This window comes from Balearica regulorum, chromosome 3 (genome assembly GCF_011004875.1).
Source record: "Balearica regulorum gibbericeps isolate bBalReg1 chromosome 3, bBalReg1.pri, whole genome shotgun sequence".
Taxonomy (NCBI): Eukaryota; Metazoa; Chordata; class Aves; order Gruiformes; family Gruidae; genus Balearica; species Balearica regulorum.
The window spans coordinates 61,465,193-61,482,399 of NC_046186.1; the positions used below are offsets into that span (position 1 = coordinate 61,465,193).

The 17,207-nt window shown below is 40.6% G+C and overlaps 1 protein-coding gene across 19 annotated transcripts in view; it reads right to left on the reverse strand.

Moving 5' to 3' along the window:
* The window catches only part of EPB41L2 (erythrocyte membrane protein band 4.1 like 2), a 127,124-nt gene that overhangs the window by 52,053 nt on the left and 57,864 nt on the right, over positions 1-17,207 (reverse strand). For all 19 annotated transcript variants that reach the window (XM_075748090.1, XM_075748086.1, XM_075748083.1 and 16 more), the window contains one exon: positions 2,463-2,567. In XM_075748090.1, coding sequence (XP_075604205.1) covers positions 2,463-2,567 — 105 coding nt within the window. The remainder of the gene's footprint in view (positions 1-2,462; positions 2,568-17,207) is intronic.

A 17,207-nucleotide genomic window follows, 5' to 3' on the forward strand; every position in this document is an offset into this window, starting at 1 on the left:
TAACAAAAATGAGTGCTCCAATCTTACTGAGCACATTCTATGTTTTGTTATACAATTTCAAACTTATCACCATGAGAGAAATAGCAGCTGGGGAAGAAGAAGTCTCTCAGCACACAACCAGTAATTTTGCCATATTAAGACACTGCAGTAGCTACACTTCACATTATCAGTTTATACCATAATTGGTGTAAGAACTTCCAAACGTGGTGTTGTAAAAAAGTAGTAGCTTTAAATCAGGTAACTTGAGTGACAATAGCGGTAAAAATAAACATGCCTATACAACTGTGCACTTGTTACAGTACTGACTGTCCAATTCGTCAAAGTCTGTGCGCACTTAGCCAAGTATGTGGTTCATGCCCAAAGCCCATGTTTTCAAATTCTTCTTTGAAAACCTGGGTATTCCCACTCATCTGGCAATCACAACTTAGAGCTGCACCAGAGGCATAGTACCATCCATGCAATGGCGCTTTGGTTAGACTCTAGAGCATATGGGCCATCCAGCCAGGAAATTTCTAAAATAAACCCCTCCTTCGCTGTTACTCACTGGCATTCAAAATCTTGTAGTTCCTGCAGTTCACCACAAATTAAGTTTAAACCTGCATAGAAAGTAGGAAGTGGAAAACGCATACCTGCTAGGGAAGACTCTTCTTTATTGTTCTCCAAATACCACTAAGAACTTACTGGTATGAAGATGACAAAATCCAACAACGGTGATTTTTTTTTCAGTCTTCAAAACAAATTGGACCAGATTTCTCCAAAAATTTTCAACTAAAAGCCTGCTGCTATCTATAATTCAGGTGTCAAGTGGTCTACTCTTCTTTTGAAGAGTGTGCCAGACTTAGCCTGGACATATAAATAATCAAACCACAGAGATCCCATTATCCAGACACAGTCACATGATGCACACTAGCCAGATTTAACAAACAGTTACAACATTTTACTAATTATCTCATAGCTGCTTATATTTCTAGACAGCAATCACAAAATGCTAAGTATTGCAGAAAGAAAGCAAAATCAGGCAGTGAGTTCTTACTAAAGTGTCAGTAAAAACAAAACAGTAATGAAGAATGCAACAGTCGTCATCATGTACACATATCTAAAGTTGTAAAATATATGCCAACTGCACAAAACAAGAGCTGCTCTAACACCTTTGAAAACCAAATTAAAATGAAAAGGTCACAAATCATCTGCAATGGGCACACAGACAATCCTTGTTTAACAAGCATTAAATGCTGTAGATTCAAAGAACAAAAAGAAAACCCATTTAAATTGGGAAATTTAAGTGGAGTACCTCCTTTTCCGTATCCACAACTGAATGTTCCTTCCTTTTCCTTCTCAGACTTTGAAAGACATCTGAGTGAATACTCCAAGGGATATAGTAGTTCAACTCTGACAATCAATCTCTATTTGCAGGCTAAGTACCCGTAGTTTTTTCCTCAACTGAAGATCTTTTTAAGGAACCCACTGGCTGACCTGAGTTTCTGAGGAAGCCAGAACTGGCAACAATATTTCAGTAACTGTCCCCACCCAACCTCTATGCCTCACAGGAGCTTAACTAGTTTGAATAAATAACTTCACACCTTCCTCAGTGTGCCATAAAACCTTGGAATCCCACTTCACGTGGTAAATAATACACTATAGCTCAGTATCAATGATAACTACATGTGTACACATAGATGCACACATGAAAAAACCAGATAGGCTCTTTTTATGGTGTGGTGCTCTGTTCCTCTATTAACAGACTAAGAAATATCAAAAAATCTGTTAGTCCAACTAGAAGTACGTTAGAATAAATACAAAAGAAATTAAAAAAGAAAAAGAAGAAAGAGACGTACTCTGCACCAACCCAGACTTTCATCTTTACAAATGCTAAAATTTTCTTTAAGCTTAAAATTAATAAAAAAGGAACTCTTGAAGCCTAAGAGTTACAGACTTAGGGGCAAGATTTCCTTCACTTTCCTCTTCAAAGCATTATTAAACACACATAAGAAAAGGCAGTGAAATTATTGGAAAGTCAGGTAAAAGATTAATTTTTTGTATTATTTATCATCCAAAGTTTTGTTTGTTTAAAAAAAAAATATGTAAAAAATGAAAGTGTTCAGAACTTTGGGGAGTTGACAGACATTTAAGGCAAAGATATTAGTTAAAATTTTCTGTCTTCACTTGCAAGGATGGCATACTATACTTTTTACTATAAAGCCTAGCAATTACTCAGTTGTCTCAAAAATGCAGATATTTTAAATATTCCCCCACTCCAAATAATAAATGAGCACTTTGTTAGGTATCTTAACATACACATCAGTATCATGTTGCAAGTTTACAGTAGACCAGAAATGGCATTTTGCAATAGTTTCCTCAAGTGTTTCTAATGTTATTCATTTAATACAATATACCTCACTAAACTGTTGAAGTCAGTAGCAATGTACAAAAACAAACAAACAAAAAAACCCATACAGGCTTACCTTCTGTTCTGAATTCTCATAGAACAACAGCCCAAAATAGTCCTTTTCCAGTAAATTGAGATGTTCACAAACTTTGTCAAACAGCACTTGGCCTTTTGCTTTTTTCTGGGGGGGAGGGGAAAAAAAAAGTACTATCAGTAAATCCTTAATTACTAGTACTGTAATTAGATGGTATTAGGAAAATTTAAGACATCAATTAAATTGATTACAAATCTGTAGCTTTCACTACACTGTTCACCATATTTTGAAATCTATACACATCATTGACAAAAATGAAGACATTTCAATTTTTTTTTCAATTTACCAAAAAAGTTGACTTGAATGCACAAGGAAAATTCAGTACCTAAATTGATTTAAATATTTTGCACCATTAAATGTTACTAAATAGTTCTTAGTTTTTCTAGATCTTTATTTTGAAAATAATGGAAGACTTTTTCATGTGAGCCAACTTTTTCCATATTACTATGTTCTAAAAATTAATATACTTCCTACAGTGTTAATTTCTGTTAACTTCTGTATTTCTAGCATTTTGGCATATATCTCAATAACTTTTACAAATCACGTGATATGAACTCCCCAAAAAAATAAAGCATGTTATCATCTTCGAGAGAAAAAAAGAACAAGCAGACCACTAAAAGTCAGTGATCAGACCAGTAAAGTACCATAGAAGTCTAAGCAGAGCATAAGCAACATGTCTGTCTGTCTATATTGCAGAGGTTTTCAGGGGCAGAAAATAAGAGGGCTGCCTTCTATCCGTAGATTTATGAACTCTCTCAGTACCCAACAGATCCATTGGATACTCAAAAATAAAAAACAGTCTTAAAGAATTTTATTCTTCCTAAAAATACTATTTGGAGAAGTCAGTAACAACAACAACAATGTAGATCGCATTTTTATTTGAGGTTAGTTTCAATACCATAGTTGTTACTTTATAGTAGTAAGTGAGGACACTCCTAAAAAAAAGGCTGCATGCTGTAGCTCAGTATCACTACAGCTTAAGCAAATGGCAATTAGTCCTGAAGTTTTCGCTGTTGTTCTTGTACCTGGAACTGGGAACGTAAACAAGAGCATCCTGTATCTCCCTATTGCTGGCAATGAAAAGCAGGCCCAGGACCTATTTCTGTGCACCAAGTTTTAGGTGGTGGTGATGGCAGCTGACAGCAGACAAAGTTTTAGAGCAGACAGCTCACAACATACACGCAGGGGTGGGGAAGATGAGGATTTCTTTCCACAGTTAAAATTTGAACATGAATGGCATGCAGTCTCCCCGTTTGAACCAACTCCTTCATGACTGTTCTGCTATATTTGTGGCATTTATCAATGAGGCCACAACATGGCATTTTCAGAGGCCTGGCAGCTTAAAGGAATTTTTGCATTTGCTTATCCTACAGATTTCAGCGGATGCCATACACCACTGCAATTCCACAGAAACGCCATCAACTGCCCCTGTGTAGGCCCTGGGGACAGTGCAGCCATTGTCCCCTGCAGACAGTGGCAGAGCCATCACAATGTCCCCAGCTGGGGACTTGCCTGCAGCTCGGCTCCACCACACAAAACATTAAGGCCAGGACCAGAGGGAGCAGGGAGAAAAGAAGGTATGCGCTGAGCAAATAGTGAAGGCATTGTTTTATTCCCCAAGAATCCAAAGCTTTATTTATTCAAGATTGCATTGTTCAGCGCACATTACAGTCCCAAAGATCAGAAAGTGTTCAAAGAAACACTTATAAAATGAGGAACACATTTAGCAGCCCAGGCATCGCAGCAAGGCAGTGGAACTTAGAAGTCAGAGTCACTTTTGAAATAGGGAGCTGTTTGTTTGGTACTTTCAGAAAACTTATTCTTCAGAAAGACAGATGACTATTTCCCCTAGCAGACTGAAGTAACCACTTTGTTTTCCTGACAGCCTCACCTTCAGCTTGATTAAAAAAAAAAAAAAAATCAGTTATACAGAGAAGAGCTAAATCAAAAGTAGGAAAAGTATAAGCACGAGAGGGTTTCAAGAAGCTTAGCCTGCTTAGATGCATATAATAGATATGATTTTTCTCCCTAAATCATTGTGCCTGTCAGTGATCACACCTTACAAAGGCAAATTCCAGGCACACACATTTCAGTAAAGGAAATCTACAGGTTAGTGCAGAAATAGTAAGTTATCATTAAGCCCATATCTGGAATCAGTTGCTAGTTATGTAGCTTTTCATAATGTTCATTAACTAAAACCCACAGTTAATAGCAAGTCTTTGGCATACAGAAACATAAAGCAGTCAAACTTACAGGAAATATATTGTAACTATAACAGTAATACATTGTAGAAGTTCTAGTCAACACAGAATTTGGATACACTGGCAGTGTCCACTGTATCTTTAAAGATGTTTTTGTAAGCATATAGTTCTTTCACATAAGGAAAAACACCACCATGCCATGAAGGCCAAGTCATGTTATTCTATATTCTAGACAGCAGCATGATACAAAAGTTATAGCATCAGAAAGTGACATTTATAGAGCTCTGTTGTGGATTCAAAAGCATAAGAAGCCTCTCAGTATTAGCAATGGTTCTCATTATAAAATCCTAGTTGTAAAATTAAAAAACTCCTAGCTCTTTACTTGTTTTATATTGTGATATAGTTTTAAAGTCTGCAAAAGTATTTAATTAGCAAAACCAAACTTTTCAACTGCAACTTCTCAGTAATCCCTCTGGGGACAGGCATTACTATACAGTTTAAATTACATGATAACATATACTTTTTCTGGAAAACTGCATGCTCTTAGAAGAGTGTCTGTCTCTAAACAAGAGCTGAAGTTACATAGAAAAAACAACCGTGGAGAACCAGACATTTCAGAAGTTAGAAACTGTTTAATAGAAGAGCAGAAGACTCCAAGAAGGCAGCATCACGGTTTGCACAGTTCAACATTACTCTTTAAACTGGATTCTATTTCTTTTTCTACCAGCTGGTTGAGGTGTCAAGTGATAGTCACAACCAATATGTAAACTGATAATCGTTAACCTTATATATGTATGTTTAGATATGCATTTATGTATAAGTATATACACACGCATATGTATATACTATACACACACACACACACTCTTGTGCACTGAAAACAAGGAAGTCTCCTTATTCCAGATTCCAATGCTGGAATGGCAGTAACAACATAAGTCCATACTCACCGCCCCCCCAAGAAGGGGAGCATATTCAGCCTAGCTCTATAAAGAGGCTGAGAAGTGAGGACAGCCTCGCAGAGCCAGCAGTTTAAAACACAACAGTACTCAGAACAGTAGTATGCTGTGTTGACCCCAAGTTATACCTTTTTTAAAGTGAGAACATAGAAAAAACACATGTAACCAAGGGTATTCCAGTACCGATTCCAAGTCTGTAGACACCACAGATGCCACCTCATATTACAAGCACTTCATAAAACCAGGGGTAACACGGTTTCTGTCCTTTACCTCCTTCTCACAAGAAGAGCAAACAAGACCAAAGCAATTGCAGCAGATGTACAGAATGGAAATTTCTATGCAGTTGGGAATTAGCATAGGATATTATGTACCCATTTGACTAGAAAAGAGTTGCCAGCTATAAATGCAATATAAACACCAGTGATGTTCCTCAGGGCTGCCAGTTCTGTTCAATATTTTTATCACTGATCCAGATGCAGGAGTTGAATGCACCATTAGCAAGTTCGTTGGTGATACCAAACTGCTGTCTCATACCAGTTTTGGTCAGCCCTGAAGTGATCAGGCAGTTGGTCTAGATGATTGTTGTAGGTCTCTTCCAACTGAAAAGTATTCTGTTCTTCTTCCTACCTCCTCCTTTCTCTAGCAGTACAAGTTGAGGAAATCTCTGATGACATTTCTTCCCAGCCCTGCACTAGCAGAAGAGATTGAATGGGTAATCATATCCCAGCCTAGGCATTGGCTCTGTCCCTTTGTGGGGAAAGAGGCATGTACTTTCTGATGGGGGTGAGAGCTGTGGATTGTCTCAAGATAATTTAAGTATCTGAACAAATTTGAAAAAAAAAAAAAATAATGTGTGAAGTACAGTTTTTGAAAGTCTTCTGTGTTCATCCTGCTTAGCTGGGTTTCCACAGGATGGCAAAACCCTACATCTCTGACAGTAGCGAGGCTCACAGATCAAACCCTCAGTCTGAAGCAGGATGTGCTCCTGAACTAAATGGTTGCAAACTTTTTTGAGGTGACTAATATCTGTTCATTTCCCTCATGGTTTTCCCCCCCCCCCCCCCCTTGTAGTAATTTTTAGAAATACCTGAGCCCTTTCCCTTAGAAAAACATAATAAAACAAAAAAGCCTGAGAACAACAGTACTCCATCAGAGTAAAGGTCCATCTGGCTCAATACTCTGTCTCCAAAGTGGCCAACCATCAATGACTAAAGGAGAGCATATGAGCAGCGCAGGTCCACTTCTGTCAAGGTCCCGAGGGTGCTCATAGGCCTCAATGGCTGGGACCAGCCTCCCCTGGGACCCCCAACCCAGACTGCCTTCTCCCAAGGGCCCAGGGGACAGAGTGTCTCAGCTCAGCCTGGGGCCTTCAGTCCCTGCCTGCGCCATGTTGTAGCTGTGCCCATCTCTGCCCCTCTCTCCTGGATGGGTCTAGGACCTGCACTGCAGAGAGCTGTTCTCCTGGATGGACCTCTCAGATCTAGGTTAGAGCTTGTCATGCATAACATAACTATTCTATTCCTAGTGCTCACCATGAGTTGAATAACGATGAAACTTATTTGCCTGAAGTGCCAGGGGTTTTCAGCTTCAAAAACACTTTCAAGGAGACGTATCACAAAGTTTACAGGTGGAAACGGGATTTTATTTTATTTATTTTTCTACCTTTGCTTAAGAGCCAGTGCTCACAAACATTAGCACAATGTACACGTGTAGCCAGGAGCAGACTGATGCATTTTTCAATTTAGCTTGAAAAAGAAAACATCCTTTGCTGGCAAAGGCAAGTCATAGAAAGTAGCAGCAGGAATAAAGGCTAAGCAAGTTTCATTAGGAACAAGAACTTGAAGAATGAGGATTGGTACCGATCACACACAAAAGAGGATGAGGAAATGTGTGGTACCATGCGGTATTTTCCAAATTATGATACGCAGCAATGACAAGCATACTTTTGGCTGCAAAAAACTGCTCCACTGTGCTTCTTGGCCAGTGATGCATGAAAAGCACTCTCATGCCTGCCCCATGGTTGTATTACATGCGGGGAGGGGTGAAAAGTGGCAGCTCCTGATGGTGCAGCAAGCCTCAAGCCCTTCCAAGCACAGGCTGTTTTGCACAAGCAAGAACAACTGGGGAAATGGAACTAAGGGAATACCAGAGCTCACTCCCGCTACAAACTTGCAATGGCAAAGAGAGCCACAGAGAGTCAGGACATGAGTGGCACCTTGGAGGTGCAAGAACAGCAGACGAGAACCTAGCCACAATGGCTCAAAGGAGCCCTGGCAAGCAGCCATGCTCAATACTGCAGAGGAATGCAAAAAAAACCCCATGGACCACGGCCAGCCCACTCTGGAGGCAAAAAAAGCCTAGCTCTCCTGAGCTACAGGGCACAAGAGGCCATCTTTGTGGTGGCAGTAACCTAGCCAAAACAGACCAGAGGAGCCCTGACAAGTGGTCATGCTCATTGCTGCAGAAGAAGGCAAAAAACCCCCAGGGACCAGTGCCAATCTGCCCCAGGGGAAAATTCCTTCCTGACCCCAGAACTGGCGATCAGCTGTTCCCTGAGCATGTGAGCAAGACTGGCCTCCTCCTCCCACAGGCTGGTCACCCCTCCCAGAAGATGCCCAAGCCCTATTCTCCCTCACCCTGAAGCCATCTCAGGGGCTTCCAAGAGCAGCAAAATGTCCCCGGCCTGATCAGCTTTAGAGTCAAGAATCCTTCCCCTGCCTGGCAGAACACCAGTGGGTGCTCCAAAGCATTGAGACCCTTTGCAACATCTCTGTGTCCCATTTCGTACAACTGCTGCCCCTGGCTCTGCAGGGGATGAGGACTGCAAGCTCTGCAGTGCTCCTCAAGGCAGCATTCCTTTGATCTTGCTACTGCCATCCAGCTGAAAAGGCCCAATAGCCTTGGGCACCTCCAGGTGCTGGTGGTTCTTCTCATCTCCTGAGGAGCTGGCATCTGTTCCTCAAAGGCTGAGGCAGGAGTTCAGATGAGCTTTGAACCTGGCCCTGCTGTGAGCTGGCCTTGCAGGGGAGAACATTTAGCAGCCTCGTCCAGCGTCCAGTCTTCCTCCCTCAGCCGCCTCCTCCAAGTCATTCCACTGGTTCCTCAAGGAGTTCCTCTCAAATGCCTTCAGGCTGCCCCCCGGGCCAGCTCTGCCCCAACAGCAAAGCCGGGCAGACTGGCAGTGGCACACAGGAGGATGCTCCCTTTATCCTGCCCTGGGGCATTGTGACTGCTGCATTGTCGGGTAGTGGCACTATGACACGGGGTGACAGGCAGCCCCCCCCCCCCCCCCCCCCCCCCCCCCCGTGTGCAGCCCTGCCCTCTGCCCAGCATCCTTCGGAGGAAGGGCTTTGGGTCCTGGCCCCAAGGCAGTCCCTGTGCCCAGGGGGCTGTCCCTGCCCTTGGTGGCCATACACTGGGCACAGCTGCTGGGCATTCCCCATGCATCCTCTGCCACTCAGCTCCCAAGGACAAACCTTGTACTGTTACTTTTCTCTCAGGCCATGGCAGAAACCAACCCTGCAGCTCAGAGACCACCCCTATTAGCTGTTTCCTCTTTGCACCACAGCTTACATTCATCGCTGCCATGCAGAGACTTGATCTGGCTGGACGCAAATCCTCTCAGGGGCATAAGAGATGTGATTTTGGCAGCCAAAGCCTGGAGGAAAGCCAAAGTGTAACCATATCCATAGGTTGGGACGGATGGTGCCAATAGACCTCCATGGAAAAAACCACATGCTTTGAAAAACAAGCAGAAGACACACTGGTGTGGTAGAAGGGTTGGTCATTTTCAAACCTAGAACATTTGGCTCCGTGCCCAAAGCACAGCAAGGCAGATGATGACTCTTCCAAACTGTAAAAACAGCCCATTGCTGCTATCACTGTGACATCCCCTTTTCCTGTTGAAACCAAGCCACACGGTTGGCCATCTTTATACAGGATACAAGACTCACTTCAGCCACAGAGTAAAACTTTCAGAGGTCATTTGTGACTTTAGCCTTTCTGAGAGTTGCCTACTTCAATTTGTGGGAAGCTGTTCAGATCTTATCTAAAACCCTAGCAAATCTCTTTTTTCTTCAGGAGTCAGTACATTGAATACTGAAAGAGCAAGGAAGGTACTATTATTGTAATTTTGCATGTTTCTGCCAAAATTGGTATGTACATTCAGACTATATAAATAAGGGCATTTATACCGTATACATTCATTTGGTTGTGGTGATGCCAGAGGTGAAAGAAAGGGGTTTGGTTCCCTCTGCATGAGCTTTGCAGAGATGTGGAGAGCATCTTTTGGCTTTGAGATGACATCACACATAAACATTACTTTCAGTGGTGTCTGTTGAACCTGGACCAATATTTTTAAAGTATGTCAAATTTAATGTCATACCTATTTTCCTTTTTCTAAGTAAAAGATGTCATACTTTAAACAACGACTAAGGTTTATTCACACTAGTCTACACATCTGAGCAGTCAGGAAATAAAGATTTGCAAATCAAAACTCAACTACAATTAAACACCTATTCTGTATCAAGTTCATTCAAGGTTTAAAAACTGATCTTAATTGTATATTAAGCAAATACATTTTTACTTTGTATTAGCAAACTGTAAGTAACCATAGAACCTACGTCAACTCCAATATATTTAATTTGTTCATACGTGCATAAAATACAGTCAATGCTGGCATCCTTTAAATGCCTTTTGTTACAAATATTTAATTAGACCACTGATTGAATGCAGTAAACAAACCCAACAGGATCTTCATTTGCCACTAACTAGTAATCATTATGCAATTAGTACTTCTTTTTGTTTGTTTAAACTGTGTTATCTTCTACTAAAACCCAAATTATATTTAAAGCAGAAAATCTGAACAAATCTTTATCACAGATCCCAAATTTAATGACAAAATTTCCTCTCAACTATTTAAGAAACCACAGAACAAGAGGACAAAAAGCAAGTTGATTTCCCCCCCATGAAAGCAAGAGGCACATGTAGATCACCCTAAAAGATCAGTAACTTACACCTGCTCCCACAGATGTCAATTATCAGGAAAGAAGTAGTGCAAATGACACAATTTTGACCTGTGCTAAAAAATTTAAAAATTGCTTCTAGAAATTAAATCTCAAACATTCCAACAGTCTGCTTGCCCAAACTATTAAAACCCAACTGCTATCACCTCTCAAATATTACACTATTGAATCATGAACCTAAGCTATTTTATCCTTTAATATGGTCCTGTCATTTTAAGTAAGCACAAAGTTGTATTTTGGCAAATACTACTCAACATCTTTCATCCTCACATATTTTAACAAGTCTCTCTGATCCACTTACATGCTACTATCCTTAAAAGTGAACTCAACTCTCTTTAAAGAAAGTAATAAAAGGTAACTGAAAGTCCCTAACAGTTCACGGGCTGTGAAAGTTGTTTTAAGTCACGCTCCTCGAGAACTATTCAAACAATAGTTTCTTCCTCTTTCATCCTCTGCAGGCATTCACACATTACTCTGAGGAGTCTGAGGCTACGTGGACATTATCTCTAAGAATTACAGTAGTTTTAAGGTTGAAATAAATTCATTTAATTAATTGCTTATGTTCTCTATGTATGCACATGTTGTGTATATATAAGTCATCTTCTTTAACATAATAATTCCATACAACATTATTTCATTATGTATTTCAGAAGTTTCCCAGAGGCAGTGAGCTTTGGACATTTTTACGTTAAAGCTACAGAATGCAGAAAATAAATATATTTTGTTAATGTGGAACCTGTGGACTTAAGGAACTTCATACATTTCAATCTAAATGTGAGAGGGCTTAAATATAACATTTCAATGGAGGTTACTTTGCTTCCTTATGAAACTTTCTGACTTCCCAAAACCCCCAAAAAAATCAAGTTTGAAGAGTGCCTGGTATGAAAGTTCATAACACTACTGCCATTTAAAGTTTTTAATTCCTCAGAGCAAGTAGCCAAAATGCAGAGCAATCATTTACAGACCACAGATTTTATCAACTATCCACGATACCAATGCATACAGAGATGCTGGTGGTAGAATTGACTACAATTCATTTCTAGGAAAAATCAAAGATCATAAAATACTTCAGAGTAAGAATTTCCAATAACAATGAACTGAGGAATAGGTTTCACCTGGTACAACGCTTCACTATGCTGACAGGTCAAGGACTTTTCTGGGCAATAGTTGAGTACCTTAAATGTTTTACCTATGCTGGCATTCAGACAAGCATATTTGGAGAAGCTATACTCAAGAAAAAAAGCCTATAAATCAGGTCCTTCAAATTTGCATCTTCAAAAGCAAAGTGATAAACGTACAAAGGTACATGAGGAAAAAACCTGAAGGAAATAATCACAAAAGAAGCTGAAATATCTGTTCAAACAGTTCTGTAGGAAAAAGAATTATTGACTTAAAGTTCAAACTGGCAAGTTCATACCTGTCAGAAGACCTATTAAGGCAAAATAAAGAGTTCTAAGGGCAAAAGAACAAACGGCTTACTCTCAGAGGTGATAAGTTAATTTACAAAATAACATTCAAAAAAGAGAAATATCTGAGATGTGCTTTATATTGGAAGCCAAACATCAAGCACATCAGGCATGCCCTGGGCAACTGGAAAGGCCTACAAAACAAGCCAGAAATAATTCCATTGTCACAAAAGAACTTAATTATCAATATACAAAACATACAAGTGGCAAAGAAACAAGAAGAGTATAAATGTACCTGTACTCCTACAGCAACATCTGATGACAAATTCTGAACTATGAAGGAACAGCATAAAATTACAGCCATTTGCAAAGATGTCTCTATTATCGCAGTAAAACCATGCTGATTTGCCATGAGTGAACTGTTTGGTTTTTTTCCCCCCGCAAACAATTTCATATATAAGCATGCTATCTCAATATGTTAAAGCTATTTTTTCTAACTGAGCATCTCCTATCAGTTTCCATTCCATGGCACTCAGAAACAAATGACACAACACGTTAGAGAGAAGGCACAAAGAGGAATTAGCTTTCAGAAACAATGGTGTCACAGAAAACAATTTTTGTTTACTCTGAAATATCTCTCAATGCATTCTGCATGTCACACACAAATATATTTCTTTTTGTTCCAAAAGGTGCTTTGATTCAATATAGATTCTGAGAAAATGTCTTGTTATGCAGAAGTTACAATCAATTTCATTTTAACTAGACTTTAAAATGTAATAAATCCCAATTTTATTCATATAATACAGGCTAAGTTTGCACATGTACTTAATACATTCAAAATAAACTTAAATAATTCCAGTTAGAACAAAGTGCATATCCATGCAAATTTTGTACTGATATAACTAAGTTTATCATTGCATTGCAATTTATGCCGGTTTTTTATTTTGTTTTGTTTGTTTGTTTTGATAGTGCATACATTCATCAGAGTTCCTTATAAATATTTGCTCCCAAAATTCAACTACTTTCTGAAGATTCCGGGGGGGGGGGGGGGGGGGGGGGGGGAAGGTACAGTGACATGATATATGATTCCCTTATGCAAAACCTACTTCCACCCCTGCTGTTCTCAGCTGGCAATAACGTAGCATTAACATTTGCTTACAGGGTATAGGGATAAGAAACCCTAAAGCCCTAGAGCATTCCCATTTTTCCTGTGTAAACAGGAAAAATTTTATATTGGTATTTCACAATGCACTTGTGAAACTCCATGATCAAACCAAATACCAGAACATCTTTACAATCGTTGCTCAGCTACAAAAACAAACAAAAAAATCAAAGAAGAGAAGAGCTAGCAAAACACCACAATCTACTTACTGTTCCTGTCTACTGGTTACTGCCACGGACATACTGCATTTTCACCTCAGCATATTGTATGCCTCTTTTCATAGAATCATAGAATGGTTTGGGTTGGAAGGGACCTCAAAGATCATCTAGTTCCAGCCTCCCTGCCATGGGCAGGGACACCCTCCACTAGACCACGTTGCCCAAAGCCTCATCCAGCCTGGTCTTAAACACTGCCAGGGATGGGGCCTCCACAACCTCTCTGGGCAACCTGTTCCAGTGCCTCACCACCCCAACAGTGAAGAATTTCTTTCTAACATCTAATCTAAATCGACCCTCCTTCAGCTTAAACCCATTACCCCTTGCCCTGTCACTACACTCCCTGATAAACAGTCCCTCACCATCTCTCCTGTAGGCCCCTTCAGGTACTGGAAGGCTGCAATTAGATCTCCCCGGAGCCTTCTCTTCTCCAGGCTGAATAATCCCAACTCTCTCAGCCTGTCCTCGTAGGAGAGGTGCTCCAGCCCTCTGATCAGCTTCGTGGCCCTCCTCTGGACTCACTCCAACAGCTCCATGTCTCTCCTGTACTGGGGCCCCCAGAGCTGGATGCAGTACTCCAGGTGGGGTCTCACAAGAGCAGACTAGAGGGGCAGGATCACCTCCCTCGACCTGCTGGTCACACCTCTTTGGATGCAGCCCAGGACACGGTTGGCTTTCTGGGCTGCAAGCGCACACTGCCGGCTCATGCTGAGCTTCTCATCAATCAACACCCCCAAGTCCTTCTCCTCGGGGCTGCTTTCAATCCATTCCTCGCCCAGCCTATAGTCATGCTTGGGATTGCCCCGACCCACATGCAGGACCTTGTACTTGGCCTTGTTGAACTTCATGCAGTTTGCACGGGCCCACTTCTGCAGCCTGTCAAGGTCCCTCTGGATGGCATCCCTTCCCTCCAGCGTGTCGACCACACCACACAGCTTGGTGTCATTGGCAAACTTGCTGAGGATGCACTCAATCCCACTGTCCACATTCCAGCCCTTGAAAGTCAACCTGACTAATTGTGCTGGAGCGGAGGAGGAATAAACCTATATTTTCTCCCCAAATTTAATGCTACTGTGTGTCAAAAGATGGGTTTTGTCTTTTAATACTGAAGTGCAGTACTCTTACCCTAAAGCAGTTAAATCAAGGCATTCAAAAAAGTCAACTTTTTTCTTAACCTGTGGATAGATTAGTAGCCAGCTTCTTCTCCAGTGAAGAACTGTCAGCTTCTCAGAAACTGTTATCTGTGATGCCATGTGCAAGCAGCAGCAACCACATGGAAACACCATTTCTGCTGCATGTAATTCAGTATTGCGTGCATAAAACAAGTTAAGAAATACTCAGAGAAAAATAACTTGGATGCCTGTCAGTCTCAACACCTCAGAATGTCAAACACTTCAATATCAAACATCATCTTTGAAGGAAAACTTTTGTAAGTTGTAAGTAATCATTCGGAAATTTGGAATAAGTAACACCAGCCACTTTAAGAAACCTGTGTCACCAGATGCATAAGGAAGGCTCACAGAACATGTGACACAGCTGATCATGACAAAGCCCTCCAAGGTGCAACAGGCTGAAGACACAACTTCCAAAGAGTTCCTGGGCTCTTTCATTACTCTCTCCAAGTGATGATATCAAGAAACTCTGTAACAGAAATCTTAAAAAAGGATGCGGGATCTATTCAGGCAACTTCTGAGTCTCTCGCACCACAAAAGAGAGACTTGGAGTAGTTGTGTGTAAACTGAGCCTGGAATTGCCAGGAAATTTATTTTCCATCCTCCCCCACTTATCACACTTATTATGTGCACTCTTCAGAGTCCCATTGCTTCCTCTTCCAGACTTACCAGGTGCACAGAGAATCTCATGTTGACACCTTTTGTAAGAAAGAAAAACCAAGAAAGAAGAATAAAACTGTTTCACTGGCTTAAATAGTCAATGGCTGCACTAAAGAATTACACTGTCTCAATTTCTTTGACTGTAAGTGATTAAATTTGGCATTTCAAATGCTAAATAATTATTTTGAAAGGCCAATCTTAACTAGAGAGATCAAGGACATGAAGCAAGTGGACCTTGCGGCAACTTGTTGTCCTGGTTTCAGCTGAGAGGGTTAATTTTCTTCCTAGTAGCTAGTATGGGGATACGTTTTGGATTTGTGCTGGAAACAGTGTTGATAATACAGAGATGTGTTTGTTCTATGGACCTGTTGTTGTTGAGCAGTGCTCACACAGAGCCAAGGCCTTTTCTGCCTCTCGCACTGCCTTGCCAGTGGGACGGCTGGGGGTGCACAAGGAGTTGGGGGGGGACACAGACAGGACAGGTGACCCAAACTGACCAAAGGGATATTCCATACTATATGACATCATGCTCAGTTTATAAGGAGCTTGGGGGAAGACGAAGAGGGGGGGTGGCAGCGTTCGGAGTGACAGCATTTGTCTTCCCAAGTAACCGTTACACTTGACAGCGCCCTGCTTTCCTGGAGATGGCTGAACACCTGCCTGCCCACGGGAAGTGGGAAATGAATTCCTTGCTTTGCTTGGCTTGTGCACGCGGCTTTTGCTTTAACTATTGAACCGTCCTTATCTCAACCCACGAGTTTTCTCACTTTAACTCTTCTGATTCTCTCCCCCATCCCAATGGGGGGCAGTGAGCGAGCAGCTGCGTGGTGCTCAGCTGCCGGCTGGGGTGAAACCACGACACTTGTGTCCACTCAAAAGCACAACATTTAGCTACACTGCAACTTCTGGAAAACAGTAAAAATTTTATTAAGGGAAGGCTATTCTCAAAGCAACTTAACTCTGTCCTCTTTGAGCTGAACTGTGTTAATACTACACAGACTTAAACCCAATTTTTGATGGTTTTGAATACAGATGCTGCAGAACACAAGGGACAGAAGCACTGAAGGATAAAATTGTAATATTTGAGTTTGGTCACAAAAACATGTTGAGAATTAGATATGATAGATATTAGATATGATTAGATATTCACTCAGAACAGTAAACCTGCTTCACATAACCAACAAATGTTTAATAAAGATTATAATTTTTTCAATCTTGCTTTGAAAATTCTTTTCCCTCACTCCCTCAATTAAAAACAAAGACACTGCCACACATGCCATCACACAGCTCACAGCTGCCAAGACAAGAACATCCCTAAGCAATATGGGGATTATTATTACAAAAACCAATCTGTGGTAACCAGGACAGAAAACAGATATCTCAACATACACCAATTAGCTTTAGTCATATCACAGTTACAAGACTTCACCTAGTCACTTAAATTAATCCCTCCACCTAGCTCAGCTTCATATTGCAGAATTCAAGTGTTTAGGAGTATAGCTGAACTCGATTTTCAGCAAGTTAGGATATCCATTTGTCACTTGACAAATATTAAATGTCTAGTGAAGCATGGAGAGCCTGGTCCAGACCAACCTCTAGAGAGCTTTTGCTGCTTCGTCTAAATCTCCGAGGTAATACACTTTTAAAAACAAATTCCAGATGAACTTCTTTTGTTAAGCATGAACTTTAACCAAAGACTGTAACCTCTTTTCCAATGCAATTATTTTATGTATTCTATTAAAGCTCACTAGCATCTTACTGAACTGAAATATCTTTTTTTTTTTAAGTTTGAGAAAATTCTTTCTATATCCAGCCAACTTTGAGAAATTATTCCAATTTAATTTGTACCAAACATCACTTTGCAAAATAAAGAACAAAAGCAGCTTCAACAGTTGAAAAATAAATAAAAAGCTAGGTTTTGTATAAGATGT